Source organism: Poeciliopsis prolifica, unplaced genomic scaffold (assembly GCF_027474105.1).
Source record: "Poeciliopsis prolifica strain line A6 unplaced genomic scaffold, Auburn_PproV2 SCAFFOLD016, whole genome shotgun sequence".
Lineage (NCBI taxonomy): Eukaryota > Metazoa > Chordata > Actinopteri > Cyprinodontiformes > Poeciliidae > Poeciliopsis > Poeciliopsis prolifica.
The window spans coordinates 7155066-7177271 of NW_026562391.1; the positions used below are offsets into that span (position 1 = coordinate 7155066).

The 22206-nt window shown below is 38.1% G+C and overlaps 1 protein-coding gene across 1 annotated transcript; it reads left to right on the plus strand.

The window, feature by feature from the left end:
- Positions 1-706: 706 nt before the first annotated feature.
- On the plus strand, positions 707-17885 carry LOC129367211 (neuronal acetylcholine receptor subunit alpha-3-like). Its single transcript, XM_055041514.1, has 8 exons — positions 707-937; positions 9031-9170; positions 9913-9957; positions 11253-11362; positions 11647-11854; positions 12444-13055; positions 14002-14274; positions 15540-17885. The coding sequence occupies exons 1-8, from the start codon at positions 880-882 to the stop codon at positions 15663-15665; spliced, it is 1572 nt and encodes a 523-aa protein (XP_054897489.1). The 5' UTR covers positions 707-879; the 3' UTR covers positions 15666-17885.
- Positions 17886-22206: the final 4321 nt, after the last annotated feature.

Here is a 22206-nt window from a genome sequence, read left to right on the forward strand (position 1 = left end):
ATTGTCTGAACATGGTTCAGTGCAACGCAGCCATTCTGACTGAAAAGTCAGGGACTAAAATGAACCCAGTCATCCTGATCTAGGAGCCTGTAACCAGGGGAGCTCACAGCGAGCGATGAGACGCGCAGCCTCCTCTGCGCAACGCGGCGCAGTGCTGCTGTTTAGTGGCTGGGAACAGACACAGCACTCTGCGTTGAACCTCAGCTTGTGACAGTTGTGTGACGCACGATGATTGTGATACTATTAATAATTACCCATCGCGGATGTGAAGTGAAAAGAAGTTCAAAAGTCCGTCCACAAACCACAAACATTTGCGTTTCCATAGCACAAAAAATGAGCTTTTTATTTGATTTTTTCCCTCTGCTTTTGCAAGTCATCAATCTTAACATCTGTCGACACGTTTTGAAGAGACTTTCAAGAACTCGATGGCATCAGAAAAGCTGCACTTTAGGAATGAATAATATTAACAACAACAAAAAGGAGAGAAGCAATGCGATTTTCTTCAAAGTTTTAAAACACCAGTCAATCCTTTTTGTTGTTGTTTTGTGAAACTCCTAGATATAATCTTAAAGATCTGTCCGCTCCCCGAATCTAATCTCCTCCCTGCGCTTGAAGTCAGAGTGGATGCGCCAGAGGGGAGCTGAGCGCTCATATGGGAGGGACGAACCAAGTCAAGTTTGGATTCAGGAGCGCGCGGCCACAGTGAGAGCGACGGCACCAGGGGAGACACGGAACATCTTCTCATCCTGTTCCATCTTATTTGTCTCCCCCACTGACTGCACTGACTGCTGTCCTGGTTCTTTTTTTCTCTTTTTTCTTCTTTCCATTTTTCTTTTGTAAGTATAGGTGGATCCTTGATTGGGCACACAGGAGAGAAGGATGAAACCTTCCCTGGGGTTGAATTTGCTGTTCCTTCTGATCGATTTGCAGACTCGAGGTGAGTGGTCTTTGCCTAAAGCAGGACTGCAGATCGGCTAGATTTTCAGCTCTAAAAGAGCGATCACGAGTTCAGATGAAATGCATGGGGTTAATTAGCAATACGTTGCGCGCTCTGCGCGCTGGAGTCTGTTCAGCATGCATCCTTTCTCCATGAAGAATCCCTCCTCTTGAAGTTTTGTTTGAATCGTTTTAGTGGCTGGAAGTTTTAGCCTCTTGCTTTGCGTTTCTTTTCGAATCTCTTCAAAATGTCATTTCCATCACCGCGCACCAATCTGCCCCGTTTGGATCCTAATTATCACCATTAAAACTCCTCCCATTGACACAAACTGGGTCACTGAACTGGAATATAGAATGGTAGTGAAGGCAAATGAATTTTGATGAATGCAAATTTTGCTCGGAGGCAAGATTTTATGAAGCCATGCAGATTAATAATCTCTTTAGAGGACGTGTTCTCCATGTCCCCCCCTCTGCCAGCCCCTCTGATGAGGTGCTGATTTATACAGGGCACATAGTTTACTCTGGCAGAGGAGTAGATGGGATGTCTTCAGTCAGGAGACTGAGTCAGCTGAAGGCACACCATATAAAACCTTCTCACAGCGCTGAATGTCACCGCATAAATATGATGACCTTAGTTATACTCACAGTTATATATATATAAACAGTTTTCTGAAATGGTGAGAGTGTTTGCACATGGATTTTTAAGTCATTTGGATACGTACACACAGTTTTCCTTGAATCTTTTGTGAAATTATTCGTCAGGAGAAGAAACGAGCTGGTTTTGTTTTCAAGAAAATTGAGACTTGTCAGGGGGCTCGGGGGATGACAGAGGGCCACAAACAATTAAGGAAAAAAAACAAAGAAAGAAAAGAAGAATGTCTGGAAAAAGTCACAGCATGAAAGAGGAGCAAATGTAAGGAGGAGTCAAAGGAAAAAAAATAGACTGATGATGGCAGGCAGAGATGAAGAGAGGGAAGGGATCAATGGGAAGAGTAGAAAATAAACTGAATCATTAGGTCAAAAATGAGAGGAAATGAATATGATTCGGGTCTGGAGAAGAATTTTAGCAAAAAGGTGGGATAAAGGGAAAATGATCTCAGGATCCTGGAAACCACACAGGATCCTAATCGCTGACCACTGCTGGAGAAAACTTGGTTCTGAACTGCAGGAATGTTTGCACTGTGACAGCATGGCGCATCAAAGTCTCATGGTAAACATTTGCTCCTGGGGCAAAAACAGCAGATTCATCATGGTGGCCTCATATGGTCTCTCTTCTGGTTTATCATCTTTCACATCAACCCTAAAAAAGAATATTCACTCTTTCTTTCTCTGTCTCCAGTGGTTTGATTCATTCTTTTCTCCAGAGACAAAAAGAATGAAAAGAATGATTCATTCATCAGCGTGATAACTGAAATGTTGTCCCTCTGACTTCAGACTCAAGTCCTCTTGGGATAATTAAAACAACAAATTATTGATTATAATGAATTAACTGTACTGACAGCGTATAAGTGTTGATTTTTCTTCAGTCTGCTGCCTTTATTATCAAATTATAGCCACTAAAACGAAGAAGAAAACATGATACACATCATTGCAGCATCCCAAAGAGAGAGAAACAAAAGCATTTGAATAATTTCTTCTGACAAAAGCAATTAAGGTCGCAGCAGTGATCCAGTTATTTAATTAATGGTAATGACCACAAACGAACGACTGACACTCAGAATGCAGAAGCTGCTCTTCAGAGTTAGTGGTGTTACAGATAAATTTGGAGCAACATAGAGATATTTTCTTTTAGAACTGTAGAAAACAGACAGTCCCTCGTTCTCCTCAAGCAGAACTTGTGCACTCAACAAACTTTTTCACCGCAGGAAAATGTTTGTGTAAGTCCATGGGAGAGTATGCCACGCTCATGCATTATGCAACGTCAGACCACAGACTGATGCACTGCGATGCAGCGATCAATGTGAGGGTTGTTCCTTACATGAAAATAGACATCGCATCCTGTTCTTCACAGCCTGATGTAGAGATGGAGGATGTTTATCGGTGACTTTTATGCACATATAATTACAGAAAAAGACCCCAAAAAAACTGAATATACATAGATGGTGCACTGCAACGATGCCTGAGGTGATTTTAAAGTTAAGCAATGTGTTTGTCTAACTGCTCATTGTGTTGAAACAGAGGCATTCAGATTTAAATGCATGACTGATGATCTGGTGAGCTGTGATGTGTGTTTGTGCAGTTGTGTGGTAGCAAGGTTAAAGTCACAGTATTTATAAAACAGCAACACAGAACAAAAGGGTGTGTGGTATTTTATTTTATTTTATTTTTTACAAACTGAGTCACAAAGGTATATATCCTGCTGCAGCCCTCACAGTTTCACTGCCACTGAACTTGCTGGTTATATCAGCTTACATTTCAACACAACTTCTCTAGATGCCACATTTGAGACCGGTTTTTACTTTGCAGAAAATTCTGGAACCAAAGAATAAGGACTCTGACTCATTTCAGGTTTTATGTAGATGTAATTATGGTCTTCCAATGGGAAAAGCAAAACAGCCATATAACAAAAAGAAAATATATAAAATGCAAAGCTTTCATAAAACTTTTGAACCTACTATTCAGCTAAGCTAGCTTATGGGAAATTTCACTTTGTCATCAATAATTTGTGGCATTTAGCAAATAGGTAACTCTGACTGATCTGAAAAAAAAAGTTTAGTGTGAGTTCTCCTCAGACAGTAAGAAAAAAAAAATGTGTGTATTATTTATTCACGACATATAAACATTTGGTTTCAACTGAAAGCTTCTGAATTTGAAGAAAGTAAAACACAAATTAAAAATATCGCAAAGATCTCTCTTTTTTTTTGCATTTAACCAAAACAAATCTATCTATTGATTTCCATACCAGTTTCTTCCTGATAATAGAAGCAGTATTTGTCTTTAATGATCAAAAGAGAAAAGCTAGTATCGACAGCTTTTCTTGGAAGGATATTAAGAGACTAACCTGCTGAGTTTGTGTGCTGCATTTATTTACCTTCTCCGTTTCTTTTTACTTTTCTTTTACAATCTTAAGATCCCAGCTCAACTCTTCACTCACAAGTTTCCAAGGTTCAGAAGCTGTCGTCTTTTTGTTCTTCAGCTTTGTTCTCTTTTCTTCGGGTCTTCAGATGAATTCCTTGCGTTTGCTACCGGCGTGTTTTTATCATAAATATGCATTATTTGTTTGAGAGAAGAAGACCTCCTCATTCATGCCCATCTATGTTTCCCTTCCTCTCTGTGTCTCTCCTACTCAGTCTGCTTTGAAACCATTTGCATGCTCAGGGGAGAATGGAGGCCAAATGGCTCCCTAATGCAACCCTTCAACACAACCCATAAAATGTTCTCTTGTTTTCCGTCACTTGCTGCAACTCACCCCCACTCTCAAATGCCAGCAAGACTGTAAACCACGTTTTCCTCCCAGTAAAAGCTCCAAAGATGCAGGCGGACCTCCACACGTCTTGTGATTTAATCTCTTCGGGTCAAGTTCAGGTCAAATTGGAGCTGAAAACATTTCTTTTCCCTTTTAAAATTGGAATGTTAACAGCATCTACTCAAGGATGCAGCACTTACACTGTATGCTTCTTATAATTGCTGCCTAAATGCTGGCATAACGTCTTCTTGTCTGAATCAGTTTTTACATCTAGATCCAGAACTAAGCTGCTTATGAAGCCTCCATAACTTAGATTGGCTTTCTGCACTGGTTTTGGCATTGCCTGCATGTTCAGTTGAACCGTTGAAAATATACAGTGGAATGCATTAACTGTAAATTCTCTTTCAAACAGTAAATCTGTCTACTTCCCACAAATACAATCCTATTGACATGAAACTCAGTAGTTCACAGGATAGGTGTGCTAATGTAGAAAGACTTACTATTTGTCTGAGTTAGCAGGGATGCATATATTGGCACAGCAAATCATGAGCCTGCCGATATTTGCAAGACCTGTTTTTTCAGCTTGAAATGTGGTCAATACAGGTATGAAAGTCATACCGGTAACTTAGTGGTGACAGGACTGTAAATCTTGCATATTTAAAGTAGTTTATTGCCTTGTGGGAAACACACCGTAATGGTATATTCACACCAAACACACTATTATTGGAGCGTCCAATGGAAGTACAATTAGACTTCCTTTCAGACAAAGATGTGCGTATTTCCATGTTTCTGTTCCAGCACAAATGATTCAAATGATTGCGTGCCATCATGTGCTGCAGAAGCCTGTTAATCGCCCATTCATGTCAGTCCGGAAATAGTTCAAATGATACAGGTTTTTATTTTTTGTAAAGCACATCATGTATAAAAATTGATAATTAAAGTTCAAAGGCCCGCACACGGTTAATGTGACCTGCAAATTTGGGAGATTTTTGCTAAAAATCAAAGGTTATAAGAAGAACCTCCACTGTGGCAAGAAACCAGAGCAATATTAGAAACCTACACAGTCATGTAGAAACGCATAAACTCAATGCAAAAGGCCCAGCTGTAATTCAATCAAAGAGTCTTAGCAGTGGTTCATTAGCTCCTAGCTCAAGGTTGGTAGATACATAATGTTTGTCTGGAAACATTTAATTGATTTACAGTGAGACACTCATGGAATCAAATGGAAATGCATTTCCTTGATTTACTAATTACTCCTCCACGTATCTTTTCCACAAAACATTTCCATCCTAATCTGAGCTCCTGAAGGCCATTAAAAAAAAAAAATCACAAAGACAGCAATGACCTGCACAGTTTTTAAAAATGACAAAAACATCAACACTTTCCATATACTTTCATTAAAGGCAATCAAACTTAGTGCAACGATCTTATTTTCGGATTATGTCTGTCAGACTGCTGTCTTTTCACAAAACCCTTCTTTCTCAGTCTGTGGAGAAAATGTCAATAAAATACAGATCAAATCAAAATGTATGCAATTTGAAACTGTTTATGTTACTAGACCAACTAAATAACATTCCTTGTATGGTTACTATTTTTGGGGTTTTGAGTTGGATTTTAGTCTTGCAAAGTGTAAGAAATTTCTTGTCATTTTGTGACAACAAATTTCACAAAATTTGTTTCGAATAATTTTGGTGATATTTCAGCCTAGTTTAAAGCAAAGTTGCTTCTCTTGTTTTAAAACAAAAACCTTTAAAGGTTTTATAAACGTGCTCATAACTCTCCACAGTTTTAAACACACACACTGAATTGACCCTGCATAGAAAACTATCACAAATATAAAACAAGGGAGACATAAAATCTGAATTTTGTCTCAAGTTTTGTGAGGCATTTCTTTGTCGAAAATTGTGGCAAAAATTACAAGAACAATTTGAAAAATTTGAGGAAAGAACGCACTTTGTTCATTTTCATCTTACCTGTTGGCCAAGATTCTGAAATGTTAAAGATCCGTATTTATATATCATTTCCTGCTTTTGTTTTTATTCCCCTTCAGCTTTAAAAGTAACATTTTATGGGAAAATGCCAGAGATTGGCTGTTTATGCTGTGTTCATCCTTCCTTTGCTCTTCTCCCTCGATCGCCTCTTCAGTAGAGGAAAAAATCGTTTGATGAAATTAATTTGTTCAGCAGCTCAACCATGACTAGTTGTAAAGGAGGGTTAGTGCTGCTAACTTCTTCAATATAGGTACACGGACAGGAATATGTTAAAAGCAGTATTCCTATTTTTAATGTTTGCTTACTGGCAAATAATTTCACATTTCAAGTGCTTTTGTAGAAAAAAAATTGTTTCTTGCCTATATATATATATATATATATATATATATATATATATATATATATATATATATATATATATATATATATATATATATATATATATATATATATATATATACAGTCTTTATCACAACATGTATATTTATCTAGGCGTAATTATTGATACTTCATCATATGAATTATTGATGGTTAGAAGTAATTCACCTGTGGATGTTCTTCATATGGTCTTTTTTGATTCTCCACATAAATATCCTGCCGTATTAAATGTTATTTGTCCAATATGATGTGTGTGGATTTAATCAGTGGATGCTCTCCTCTATATGTTAAAACAAAGATTAGGCATCATGACAGCATTTTGTTGTTCTTTGATTTAAAAATACAGACTATGTTTCCCACTATATGGTGTCATCTTATAAATTCTTTTCTGTAACTTTGTATGACAACTTAATGTTTTTCTCTGCAGAGCTGGAATCACCGCCGAAGTTTTCCTGCGTTTTAAAACTCCATTTAAAGCAGCGCTGCCACATACTCAGCATCTATCAGACAGCAGGCTCCTGAGTCTCCTGAGTGACATCTTAAGAAGGCTTTGCTTTCAGCTTCTCTCCTTTTTCACTTGTTCTTTTCATCTAGTTTTTTTAAATAATTTTTTTCATATGTGTTCATTTTTATTTTTGGGTGACTCTTGTGTTGTCTCTGGAGGCCTGCCATCGAGAGTTCATCATCAGCAGGGTTCATGGTGTCATTGTTGTGTGCAGTGACGAGAGGTTATCTTCTGTGTTTGAAGGCGGGAACTTGATGAAAAAAGGCTCGGCAGGATTTCATCAGCAGTCCATTCCAATTAACTCTATTCTTTTTGCTTTTTTTTCTTCCCCAGCTTAATTTAGACAAATGATGATGGTATTTTAAACAGTTATGGAGCCAAGCACTGAAAGCGACCCAAGATTTCTTTTCATATCATGCTTCCTATTCGTATGTTCTTTTAGTTTTCTCTGCTCTTTGCTGCCCATCGTCAAAGGAACAGGCCTTTCAAATCCTTCCACCAGAGTAGTTTTTTGTTATCAATCCAGAAATAATAGGGACACCAATGCTTTTACACACAGTAAAAAAGTACTTACAATATGGATCATTTGTATAGAAACCTCTAAAAATATTACTAGGCTTTTCTTTGAGCATTCATTTCATTTTCACACACATAAAAGTTTTAAGCTTTGCTCAAAGAAAAGCAAGCAAAAGAAATCTAAAACACTATGGAAAAACCTGAGAAAGTAATTGGTCCCCCCACCTTCTATGCCTGCACCAAATTAAACAAATCTTTCATATCTTATCCACAAGCTTTAGCCAACTTCTCTTCGCTGGGCCAAAATAACTTCTTCCCCTTGGTTGACATCCTCACATTGTCCCTCAGGCAACCTATGTCAGGACAATTTGTAAATACAACTGCAAATATGTTTTGCTAAATGTAGTCATGAAATGAGCAATTCAGGGAGATACACACCTATTTTAGGTTAATTGTGAAATATTGTGGATGAACTCGCCGTACAGGATTAATCGGGAGGAGAGCGCGGATATGCTTGTCAGAGCTTATTTCACTGTTATTTACTTCTTTTGTAAATACTAATCCCAGACATACTGGGTATTTTAATACCTGCTCAAATAAATATATCCAAGAGTTAATGTGTGCCTACGCAAGGCAGAGTCTCCTGGTTTGACAGGGTTTGATTTGGAGCTGTTATGAAGCTAAACATGGAAGGAGTGCAGGAAGTAAATGTTGAAAATAAAAGGAAAAACTAAACAAATTTTAGGATAAAGATAAAGCTGGGTCACCCTAACCCATTGAATCTATACTTGGATAAAATATCAACTACATTTACATAAAATATAATGAGGCACCAAGAACTGAGTGAGGCGATAATTTCCCTGAGATGGTTTATCAAAGAAAGTAAATATATCTTTATCCGTTTGGCTCTTGAACACTGAAAGTTATCCCTCATCTCAGACTTGCTCAAAGAAAACTTCTTACTCTGATCTCATCAGTGAAGAGATACTCTAAAGAGAAAAGCTTGCAGACGGTTCATCAAATGTCGTGAAACATTAACGGGAGAAACTCAAAAAGCTCATTAATGAGAAGCTGCATCAAAATTAGAAGAAGACGAAGCCTGGCTTCAATCAAAGTCGTCCCCAACAAGACTGAGTCTGATTAGATGGGCAGTAGAGGGATGTGGAGGATAGCTGCAACTGATCAGGTTCTCATTGAACTCTCCCTTTTCTTTACTAATTTGTTTTTTTGTTATTTTTTTTTTACATTTTTGGTCACAATTTGTTCTGTCAACTCTTCATTTCTTTTTCTAATTTCAGACTGTGTCGCATCCAAAGCAGAGGACCGGCTCTTCAAGAGGCTTTTTAGACGGTACAACCCGTTCATCAGACCAGTGGAAAATGTTTCTGATCCTGTTACCGTGGAGTTTGAGGTCTCCATCTCACAGCTTGTTAAAGTCGTAAGTTTTTCCTCTTTTGGAGACACACATATCAGAGAATTCAGTATATCCACGTGTCATGTTTTAACTTAAACTCTGTGTCATGATCGGTCTTGGTGAAGAGGAATGTGTTCTCCGTGATCGTCACGTTGCCCAGCTTTTGGTAGAAAAAAAAAATAGAAGCATTGCAAAAAAACGCTCAATGTTATTCTAGTCTTTCTATAGTCTGTCCAATTTCAGAGGCTGATGCGGATCTGGAATTTGCTATGGCAATTTGTGACTTGGTGGCTGAAAGCACTTTTTTGTTTAAATCCCTCAAAAACTATCTTCAGAATAGGAGAAAAAAATACCTGGAAGAAACTTTTCAGATTGGACTCAAATGTAGGTGTATCTGCATGCTCAGCAAGGTGAAGGCGAGAGTATTGACCTGTGTGTGAGCTCTGACAAATGTGGGTCTGATTCTGGCTGATGGGCTTTTCTGGGTGGCTTGTGTACAGTCGTGAGAATCACTGGACTGTAAGTCAAACCTGAATGGTCAATATAGAGAATGGCAGCGAGGCACTGACACCTGCACCTCTATGCATTATTAAGTTGACCTTTTCAGCTCAACAACCTCTGCACCAGAAAACACAAATTGAAAAAAGTTTTTTTTTTTTTTGTCATTTTTAAATTTTGTAAATTCCTAATAATTTCCAATGCTGTCGTTGGGTTTTCACAACAACAACATCTAACTTTCTTATTTTTCTTTGTTGTTTCTGTGCAGGATGAGGTGAATCAAATCATGGAAACAAATTTATGGCTCCGACATGTGAGTTCACAATACACAAGGATTATAAAACGTTTATCACATACTGTAAGTCAGATGCTCATATTGTATTACAAAAATAGAAATAAATAATAATACTACTTAAGTATGCATAAGAAAACGTACCACAGCTCACCATCAAACAGATAACTTTATGATGAATTTAAATTTACATCTCTAATTACATTTTTAATGTCATTTATTTAGATTTTTCAGATCTATACAGTACATACTTCCAAGTAACAATTTAGCTAATCAAGCTCAGCATTTTGTTTTAATCTCAAGTAAAACACCAGCTGCTTTCTGTGACAGTAAATTTGCCTTTTGATTGAATCTCAAGGCCACAATAATCTACAATACCGGAGTCCATCGAGAATTATCCTGGCAATCACAATGCAAACTCGGTGGATGGATAAATGGAAAAACCGGTGTAGCATAAACTGGTTAATTAAAAATCTTCCAGGTCATGACTGAGCATTAATCCGTCTCGCTAATAAAAAAAAAAAAAGAAAATCATCTACAGCGACATCCAAATAGCCAAGACTAATGGATCCACAGCTCATAAAACGTTACCTGCAGGTATTATGATCTGTTATTTGCCAGTGAAGAAGATACTGTCTGTGCAGGCATGACTACTGTCGGTAGCTTCATTCTTTAAAAAAAAACTGGAACCAAGAAAATCATTTTTCGAAAGTATTGCAGGGGCAAAAGAAAGAGTGATGATCAGTGAAGTTTTACTGCAAGGTGTTGTACTTACATGGCTTTCCACGCCAGAGGAAAAGTTCTAATTACAAGTATTTTTTCCTCATTTACAAAGAGATGCAACATCTTCAATAAACAATTTTAGAAAATGTATAATGTTTATGGTATCAATATTATCATTTGGTTTTGTGAGAATGTGGTTTGGGACTTCCTGAATATGTTTTTTTTATGTAAACAAAAAATCTCTCACAAAGATTAAAACCTTGTTGGAATGTCAACTTCTAGGCTTCACACTGGTTACATAATCATAATTGGATCTTCATCTTTCAGACATTAATTATATTTAATGTCCTTAGCTGATTCGTCAACTACCCTGCTTCATATGAAGACCAGCAATAAAAATATAATTCACAAATTCTCAAAGAATCCCAACACTTCAGCAGATCCTCGTCGCATCATTTTAGAAAAATTCTTAGAATTTCTGGAATTATACAGGCGAACTGTATTATTCCCAAAGCGAACTGTTGTACTACAGGTGTATATTAAGAGGTATATTAAAAAAGAAGAAACAGGACTGTTGGATTTTTCTCTTCCAGATTTGGAACGATTACAAATTAAGATGGACGCCAGCAGAGTTTGATGGGATTGAATTCATCCGAGTTCCATCAAACAAGATTTGGAGACCTGATATTGTTCTCTACAACAAGTGAGGCTTTCTTCATCATCATCTGTCTGTACTGACATAACGTTGAAGTGACAAAGAACTATGTGTGTATGATTACTTATTGATTAAGCAAAGGCAGTTGTTCAGTGCTATGAAGAACTTCTAGCCTAACATTTCTTCTTCCGTGCCTCCATTTACTATTTTTCCTCTTATTGTTTGAAACGATCCCCTTCCTCCCATCTTTGTGTCCTATTTCAACCACACTTGTGTCGTGTCCTTTGATGCCCTTGCTGTCTTGGAAACGTGTTGATACTGCTACCTTGCAGTGCTGTGGGTGACTTCCTGGTGGAGGATAAGACCAAAGCCTTGCTGAAGTATGACGGTACGATCACTTGGGTTCCTCCTGCCATTTTTAAATCCTCGTGCCCAATGGATATCACCTACTTTCCTTTTGACTATCAAAACTGCTCCATGAAGTTTGGCTCCTGGACTTATGACAAAGCCAAGATTGACCTTGTACTCATTGGGTCCAAGGTCAGTACGTGTGTCAATTTCCAATATTATGTCATGAAAATATTTAATGATTTACTATTTTCTTCTTTTTTTTAAAGGGACTCTTAAGACAGACATTTTTGTTCCAAACATTAAATCCATCGATTTTCTTTTCTTTTCTTCTGTCAGGACTCTGCTGCTTTGTTTCCATTTAGTTTTTCATGAGTCTTCAATCAGCTGTTGACAAAACCTCCTTGTTAAAGGTTTATAAAATTATTAAAACTAATTTCTGCAGTTTTAATCTGAGTCCAGATTCAGTGTAGTTAGTGAATTCAAAAGAACTCAAAAGACCATTTATTTGGCAACCCTTTACATGACTTCATGTATACCTTATACAGGAGAAGACCAAGGAAGCCTACTAGAATCATTAGTCAGTCGGCTCACACTCGACTGTATCGCTTTAATATTTTTCATGAGACTTGTGGGTTATTCAGTAGCTTCACTTTGATCGTACTTTCTTTTTAACATCCAACAACATCAAACTTTTCTACGATTTACGGCATTTTTAAAAATGAATTTCTGTTGTTCTGGTAGTAGATCATTCAGCTTGGAAATCCCACTCATCTCCTAGGTAAATCTCAAAGACTTCTGGGAAAGCGGGGAATGGGAAATCATTGACGCTCCAGGCTACAAACATGACATCAAGTACAATTGCTGTGAGGAGATCTACCCGGACATCACGTACTCCTTCTACATCCGCCGCCTGCCGCTGTTCTACACCATCAACCTCATCATCCCCTGCCTCCTCATCTCTTTCCTCACAGTGCTGGTTTTCTACCTCCCATCTGACTGTGGAGAGAAGGTCACGCTCTGTATCTCCGTCCTGCTCTCCCTCACTGTGTTCCTGCTCGTGATCACAGAGACCATCCCCTCAACGTCACTGGTCATCCCCCTCATCGGAGAGTACCTGCTCTTCACGATGATCTTCGTCACACTCAGCATTGTCATAACCGTGTTCGTGCTGAACGTGCACTACCGCACGCCCATGACGCACACCATGCCATGCTGGGTGCGCTCCGTGTTCCTCAAAGTGCTGCCCAGGATCATGCTGATGCGTAGGCCGACAGACGAGGAGGGTAAGGCCGGGTGGTTGGACGGCAGTGGGGAAGCAGGAGGAGGTGGAGGGGGAGGAGGAGGCGGAGGAGGGAAAGGACAGAGGAAGAGGAAGAACAGCTTGATTAAGGTATGAACACAATTATTACTTCTTGATGAATAATGTCCAGGAGGTTCCTTGTATCCAACTATTAGTCCTTGACATGACCTTGGCCATTGACTCGGCCCGAGACTTTGCATTTCTTATTTCTCAACCAGTCCTTGGTGCACGTCCTGGTTTACTTTGGCTCACTGGATCAACCTACATGTTTAGACTAAAATATAATGTTTTGCTCAAGTTTTAACTCACCAGAAAGGTAGAAAAACTTTATGAAGTGTAGCAGGAATCTCCCCTCCCAGAGTTTCACCAGGAAGTACCTACTGATGAAAATTGGACACAAAGCAGGGAATTAATGTTTAAAGACAGAAGTCTGAATCTTATTGTCTTCCTATCAAAGCTGGCTCTCCCTATCATCCGCTTGCACACCAGAGGCTCTTGTGTCAGGTGTGATCTAATCAATGAGAATGTAAACAGTTTATCAGCATGTAATGAATCAAGCTAAAGCTCTTACTTTCCAAGACTCTTTAGTGTTTCTGTGAAACTGAATCAGCAGGTCGATTTTTCTTGTGCAGTAGTTCAGCCAAAAGGTGTGCACACATTTTCATGTCACTACACATTCAGCCTGTTGTTGAATAAAAGTGTGTTCTGCATTTCATTTAAATAAATTAGCACTTAATCATACTGTAACATGTAAATGAAGGATTTCTGATAATGTGCTATTATTCTCTGTTTAAGCAGAAGACAATGGTGGGAATAGTTTTCTAGGGATATATTCAATAAGCTCGTTGAGAAGGTTCTGCTTATTAGTATTTCAGAAAAATCTGTTCTTAAGATTCCCCAGTTGATGTTGTACGACAACAAGGGAGTGTTACGGCGTCATTTGGTTTTACCAAATCTGAAATGAGTGATGTGTTGCCATCCAAGATCTTTCCCAAACAGAGTCTAGTTTCTAGTTGTGCTTGTGTCCCTCCAACAGGTTGGAGGAAGTCCTCTCAACTGTCTGGAGGTCGGTGGCGACAGTACGCTCACCGCCATGGAGGACTGCACTCTCAAGAAATGTCCCTGCCCCTGCCAGCATATGAGGGAAACCCCAGAGACACCAGAGTCCGGAAAGGTGCCTCATCAGCTGAGTCCACAGAACATAAACACGGTGATGGCCTTCTCCGTGGTGTCGCCCGAGATCAGGCAGGCCATCGAGAGCGTCAAGTACATAGCTGAGAACATGAGGAGCAGGAACAAGGCCAAGGAGGTGATGTGTTTTTCCAGCTTATCTGAATTTTGGGTGACGTAGGATTTACTCTTTACTGCCTTTATGGTTCAAGTGGTCTATTTTGGTACTATATGGGTTTACAAACTGGAGAAGGAGTCTGTCGGTGGACTGATGGAAGGTTGTATGAATTTGTATCGTAAATTTTGAACATTCAATCTTTAATGATAAACAGGAGACAGTGCTTTGCTATGGGACTTGTCTATCACAATGCAGAAAAACAACTTGCGTAGGGTGACATAGTGCTACAAAAACTCCCAGATTTGTGTCAAAATAGTGTTTTTATTTTAAATTTATTTTAAAAATTTATTAAAATATGTATTACCATCTTGTACTAAGTACTCCAAGATGTTAATTAATAGGCTATGAACCAAGTCAGAGAGATGCTGATGAAGGATGCAGGAAAACAGTTTTCTTGCATTATTTTACATGCATTTCTGACATATTGCCATCTTGCCATGTTGCTGTTTTCACCATTCTCTATTTGTTCTACAGGTGAGTTCATTTCCCTTTTTTTCTCACCTTACATTGTAACATCAATTCAATGATGTTACAATGTGCAGCATATGCTTCAGATCCAAGCATATGCCGTACAGCTTCCTGGTGCAAAACTGCACTGTGCAAATTTAAAAGTCTTAAAAATGATCCAGTGTAGAAGAGATACAGCTCTTTCTATTGTTTAAATACATTGTTTGTATGTACAAGGTGGTAGAAAATAAACACACTGCAGGGGTTCTTTTGCATAATGTTTTATGCAAAAACACAACACATGCACTGAAGGCCTGTGGGAGAACAGCATTCAAAAGCTTCCCTGAATTGATGCAGAACCTAAACTGCTCCGAGAGTTAACAACGGTTCAGGTTAGAGCAGAGTGTGCACTTCAGCTTCACTGTCTGGCGCCTATAAATAAAGAGGATGGAGTCTCCCATTGAGAGATACGAAAAACTCAGGGCTCAGACGGATTTCTCAAAATGCCTGTTCCTGTGTTTGAAATTATCATATTTATCAATTCATGTGTAAATAATGTATCACATTTATGTTGACTCATGAAATTTTTAGAAACTTTCTCCTCCTTTCCTGATTTAAACATTTTCTGTCCTGCTGCAAAGTTGATATTTCAATCTTGAGTCGCCTGGTTCCTGCTTACTGTGCAAAACAGATTGTCTACAAAAGAAATATGTACATATTATTTCATGCATAATACCACAAGTGTTTTTTTTTTCTTTTTTGTCTTTTTCTGCTTATAGGTAGAAGATGACTGGAAGTATGTTGCTATGGTCATTGACAGGATCTTCCTCTGGGTCTTTGTGACGGTGTGCATCCTGGGAACCTTGGGCCTCTTCATCCAGCCCCTTTTTGGTTTCGTCTCGTAACCGTTGTAAAACTCAGGGTTCTCAGCCACATTGTGACAACCAACACTAGGAGAACTGTGTTTCTCAGTCAACTCATTACTGGATGCAGTTCTTAAAGCATCACTGGATGTGCTGCCTTTCCTCAATAAAAGCATCGCAAAGTCAAGAGAAAATCTTTTTTTAATTTGTTGGTGTACTGCAATATGGTAGCGACAATTGTAATGTAGTTATTACAATATGTATAATATGTATGTATCTGATGACTGCTTATTTTTTACCAAAGTAGATTATCTTAATTCTGGCTTACGTAAAATAACAGGGTAGTGCACCAGCAGCACGACTTAGAAGTTGGGTTTTATTGCAGGCCTCTGACACCAATCGTGCAAAATCGCAATGATCAGACCTTCGTCTTCTGTTTTAAATGAGATCAGAACATATACTTTTAAACAAAATGAATGATTTTAATAGATGATTACTCTGGTTTGGGTTGAAATCAGCAGCACATTCAATGATACTTAGAAGTTGAACATCATCCAGTATTTTCCAGTGAAACTTTCAAAACAAGCACATGACACAAACTCTCTCTAACCTGTCAAACTCAACCATGCATCCACCGTCCAATGAGGTACACAACTGGATAACTGTAACACAAGCAACTCAAGTGTCTATTGTGAAAGGCAATTCTAATTATTTGTGGGTTTGCATAATTTATGCTCTCCTTTTACATTTCAGGCATTTCCTGCAGGCGTTTTTTTTTTTTTTTTTGTTTCTGGCTATTTATTTATTTCCAGTAATTACAAAATATGTCATTACTGTTGCCATGTCTGGTTATTGTTTTATAAGCTAATTGAATGGCTTTGTAAATGCTCAGTGAAATTATGCTTGATTAGTTTGTCTTAAAATAGCAGCCCATTTATGATTCCATCAGAGGGCTCCTGATGCCCAATTCCATGGCTAATATTTAAACACTTTTTTTTATGACGCTCAGGATTAGTCTTATTACTGAACTCAAAAATGTATAAGATGCATGCATGAGAAAAATGACGAATCCTTTCACCCCAGAGCTCGGTGATACAGTGAGTTAATGATTACTGTAACTAATAATAACCCATGATTATCTTTTCTCTATGAGTGAATATGCTTGGATTTGTACTTCAGGATGTGTGTTTCCAGTTAACTCTGCAAAAAAGCACCAAAAGAGAAGAGAAATTAAAAAGGCAAAAAGCAATACAATCATTCACCTTTGATAAGGTACTCACAGCCCATTATAGTAGGTCCATCTTTTCATTTGATTACTAAAATTAGCACAAATAATGCAACAGACAGAGACTCAATGTGTTTGGGTTTCTAGATGTGGTAAAGTTGGCTTGCTAAAAGATCAGCGTCCAAATGGCGATAAAAGGGGATGTTAATTACTTTGAGGGTGACAACTATCTCTTAAGTTTACACAGAATAGTGTCGGAAAAATATCAAGTAGGCGCCATTAACGTAGTAGATGAACATGAGAAATTCAGAAACGAATGTTCAGACTGGTTCGCAATGACAGAAAGGTAAAGGTAGCTCTGACATCGCCTTGCAGCTACTAACGAATGAAAACTACAGTCTGAAAGGTCAACACATTGATCCTTGATGCAGATGGGCGCCAGCTAAAAAAAAAAGAAAAGGAGGCTAGAATTCTCACAGGTTTACTGGAATTGGACACAATCGATTGGAAAAGTGTTAGCTGGTCCACTGAGTCTTACTTTCAGTTTTCAAAAGAAGGTCCAACTTGGTCCTGGAGAGGTGTACCTAATAAAAAGGCCAGTGAGTGTGGAGAATTACCTGTAAGCACAAAAGTTTGTCAAACCAAGTTTTGAAAAAGAAAGAAGAAAAAATGTTTTATGTAAAAAAAAAAAAAAAAAAAAAAAAAAAAACAATAATCACTTATTAGAGATTTGCTGTTCTTTTTTTGTTCTTTTTACATTTTTTAACAGGGATGCATTTTATGTTTTTGAAAATCCTACTGCCAAGTTCATCATCCATAATAAATATGCAATTTTATTATGTATACATTTTTTCTTCTTATTGCAGTACATTTTCAGGAATATTCTGTGGATAAATACATTTTCTGTACATAAACATGTAGGCACACTTAATAACTATAATCGGAAGGAGTGCATTGACAGCTTTAAGCCATTTCAGAGCCGTCTGATCTATAATTAAGACTCCATGCAAAAGTTCTAATAAAACCCTGGACATTGTAGAGCTATTCAGCCATAACATCTGTGTTAAAATAAAATCCATCATTAAATCTGACATTGCCACATCATCATATTTGTCAGTCAAAGGGGTCAATTGCTCAGCTGCTGCTGTAGTCAACTATCACTGTCTGAAACATAGGAGACAAATTCATTTGCGATTGCCAACATATAGTTTTATATATGTTTTATGCGTCTTTTTTTCACACACATTCTCAAACATTTGTTGCTGTTGTTTTACCTTTTAAGATGCTATCACATTGCTTCCTAACTTTCCGTGTATGCAGCTGAATTTAAAAAATGAGTATTACATGGCTCTAAACATAGGGAAGTGAACGCTGTTATGTAGAACATCAAGTCCTATCACGTCTTTGGAGCATTTGGATTGCACTTGCTCAGCCTCCATTTTGAATAATGCATGTGTACTGGAATTACGGGAGAGTAATTCAGCGTGTTCTGGTGCGTCATGGATGGATTACGTTACTGTTGCCACGATGTTGCATTCTTTGCTTTAATTACGTATTTATTTGTTTGTTTTTCAAAATTTAAGAATGAAATGACCACCAAGAAAGGATCAGTTTGGGGTTAAACTAGTCAGATAATTATCATCATCCTAATAATCATATATTAGGCCAACCTGTTTCATTTTCATCTTCAAGAATCTGAATATCCAAGGTGAGTGAAAATGTAACCTTGCAGACAGGATAGTGATGCTATTGTGATAATGATCACTGATGCAATAATAAGGGAGTAGTTCCATTTTTGGGGGAACAGTGATGCACATGTGAGGTATACATGATGTGTCCTGAATCATCAGAGGGGAGCTGATGCCTCTCTCCAGCGATCAACTGGCGCGAAGCGGGGAACACACACCCTGCAGGTTGCCAGTCCATCGGAGGACAAACAATAAATTCTCTAAGAAAAATTTAGAGACAGTCATATTTTTGAACTGTTGGAGGAAGCTGGAGTCCCCAGGAAGAACATGCAAATTCCATGCAGAAAGACTGGGATTCATACCCAGGACCTTCTTGCTGCAAGGCAGCAGTGCTACCAAATGTGTCTTCTTAATCAATTGAAAACAAAACAAATCCTCAATACTCTGACAAGGGTATTACAGATGCTAAAACTTTTAAGTGTACTCGTATGTCTTTTTGTAAAATTAATCTTTCATTAATCTTTTTTGTTGTTGTTGTTTTGCGATGTTTAAGCTACACAAGCAAAGAAAAACAAACAAAACACAACACAGATATTAACATAAAAACTTCTTATGGAAGTAGTTCCTTAAGTAATAGCAGCTACATAAGAGCTGGGCCAGTGAAAGACTTAGCAGCATGCTTGACGTTCTGCTGCAAATTGGTGACATGTTCAATTGCTTGAGACTAAGACTTAAGCAATTGATTCTGTTTAACTTTATTATTATATTCCCTAATACTAAGGAAGTGAGGCTGGATTGTTTTCCAGACAAAAGACGTCTATTTTAAACACTTCGTCCATGTAGGTGGGAATGACTGCAAACTCAAACATACCTGATGCTCCTTCAGGTTTTCTTCCTCTGAAGTGTCTGACTGACGTCTTAGTTAGCCTTGTGATTGACGGCAAAGCTCGTAGCTCGTTCAGGTCTGTTTCTCCCAAAAATACTGTGAGCTTTCCAGCACCTGACATCCTCACTCTCCGCTGGTCTGATAAATGACGACTTTACCACCCCTTTCAGTGAGCTACTTCTTCCTGCCTGAGTTTATTTGTGATGTTTTCTATCAATTTCAGCTGTTTGCTCACCTCCTGTCAGCAGGCTGGATTGTTTGAGCAAACCCACCAGGCAGACATCCCACCTTACCAAGCAGAAACTGTCTTTCTCTTTTTTTTCTTTCTTTTCTTTTTGGAGAGAGGCTGAAGGGCGAAGGACCGTGAAGCAGGAAGACGGGGTCAGAAAAAATGTCTCACATCTTTAGCAGGCAGTATTACAGTTAAGATTGAATGACAAAAGTTACAAATAAAGTTGAAATTTTAAAAGATTTTTGAAATAGGAGTGGAAAGTCTGGAATCAAGTCATGTGGGGATAATTTGCATGCTAAGCAGATGTTAAGCTGTATTTACCAAGTAAAAACATTAACCTCACACATTTTGTTTTTGTTGGAGATGTCAGTTGCTCTTAACATTTGTTTTTAACACTGAAGCATAAATCTGAAATGCAGAAAAACTGCAATATTGTCCTGTTATTCATGGGACAACTTGCTGCATGCAAAGTCTCAGGACAAATCAGAGAGCAGCTTGCCTCACTGCGTAATCTTCTCCACGCTAGGTTATGGTGCCATCAGAGCATGAAACAAGTGACAGCTGCCCAGAGGCTGCCGAGGCTTCGGCGAGCCGCAGAACAGGGACAGCAGAGCTCAAGGCCACATGACGGCACATCTTAAAAAGAACATGTGGTACTGTGCGTGGTGACGCCGATAAATAGATACATCATGCAACACATACTCGCACTGTGACTTTAGAGCAAGGAAGTTGTTTTACTTTGAAAATTAAAAGAAACAATGTCAGCAGAATCACATATCAACTCCACGGTTATCTTTTATTCAATTTGAAAGTTCAGGAGAAAGACAGTAATACGCGTTCACTTGTGTAAAAATGTGCATAAAATTATTGCGGTGTGGTGATAAAGCTCCACAGGAACGTCATCATGGCTGAGCTTCAGACGAAAACAGTGTGTTGCATTAAATAGGACTCACTCAATCTTATTTCAACAAGAACAATAAACAAATACCTCCAAGGTAATTGTGTGTAATGACCCAGAAATACTTAGCAGATGAATAATTTTATTAAAGTCGACAAGACCAAAGTTTATTGACCTTAACTGGCCTGTAGTGAACTGTCAGGAATTTTTAATCAAGGTTCACATTAAACAAGCCTCGAATAAAAGCTGAATTTAATTAGAGGTTTGGATTTGAGCTGTGTGGCTTAGCATCAATTTATATTCTTCTTGAGTCATAAATTTAATGGCTTTAGAATCGACTTATTAAAATCATGAAAGACTTTGGATTTTTCAATTCAAAGTTTTGGATTTTAAACATTTAGACTTCACATCCTACAAACATTCGCTTACACATTGGTTCCCAAAAATTTTCCGCACTTTGTTTTGATTGGCAGTATTGTGGCTTGTCTCCTTTGGGGAGAATCTCTTCAGAAACAGACCAAATTCTAACTAAAAGGAGAAACCGCACCTGCACATCCGATCTGAGGCATTTCATTTTATGGAACGAAAACCTGCACTGAGGACAAAGTTTGTTCCCGAGTTTCATTCTGTTTCTATCGAGGTTCTGTCCGGTGGATTTCTCATCAGTATTTTGGTCATCTGGTTTTGAGTTAAACAAAAATTTAAAGTTTGCTTAAACTATTACTCAAAAGTACAAATACCTGCTTATGAAACATACCAAACACATGGAATAAGGAAAGCATAAGGATCCTCAAAAGGACACTTAAGGCCAAAAAATGCATCTTAAAGAACGTTAAAATTTACCAAGGTACAGATGATGATAGTTTAAGAACCTTCTGTGCACTGCATTTTTCAGTTTTTTATTTGGAAAATTTTATTTGAATCACAGATGATTTTCTTTTTTCTTCACAATTGTTATCACGACATAACATTGAATTCCAATGGAATATATTTATGCTTGTGGTTGTAATGTGACAAAATATGTAAAAGCTCAAGGGGCATAAAAACTTTTGCAAGACACTGTAGCAAGACTGCTGGTTTGTTTGCTGCAGACAGACTGAAAATCAAGAAGTCTTGTGCTTGGCGACCTTTGGTTTAGAGATTATCTCTCAACATAGTCCCAATAATCCAGGCCTGCAGCTGTATGTTCAGTGATACTTAGTTTGAATTCATGAGTACAATCCTGCTGTTTATAACATTGGCAGCATTTTAAAGAAAAGGCAACTCAAAAAGGAAACATTAATTGAGCAAAATGACATGGTGCTAGAAAAATCACTTCGGATGAAAACCTCTCAGCACCTAAGGTCAAACAAATCTGGTCTGTCATGTGAAATTAGAATTGCAGTTCATGTGGTGAGTCGTTTTCTTTCTGTAGGATTTGTACAAATGGAAGGAGCTCAATAGGAAAACATTAGCATATTTACAGACATACACATTTATATCTGAGCCTTCCAAGAAGATTGCCTTCCATGCTGGAATGCCATAATAAATAATGTAGCAGGCCTTTACTGAAAGCCAAGTTATAAGAACAGATGAAGCAAGCAACCCTGCGCTTGGCTTAATGTGGCTAGTGTAATATTTATGCTCATAATTACTTTCTTTAGGCTGACAGGGA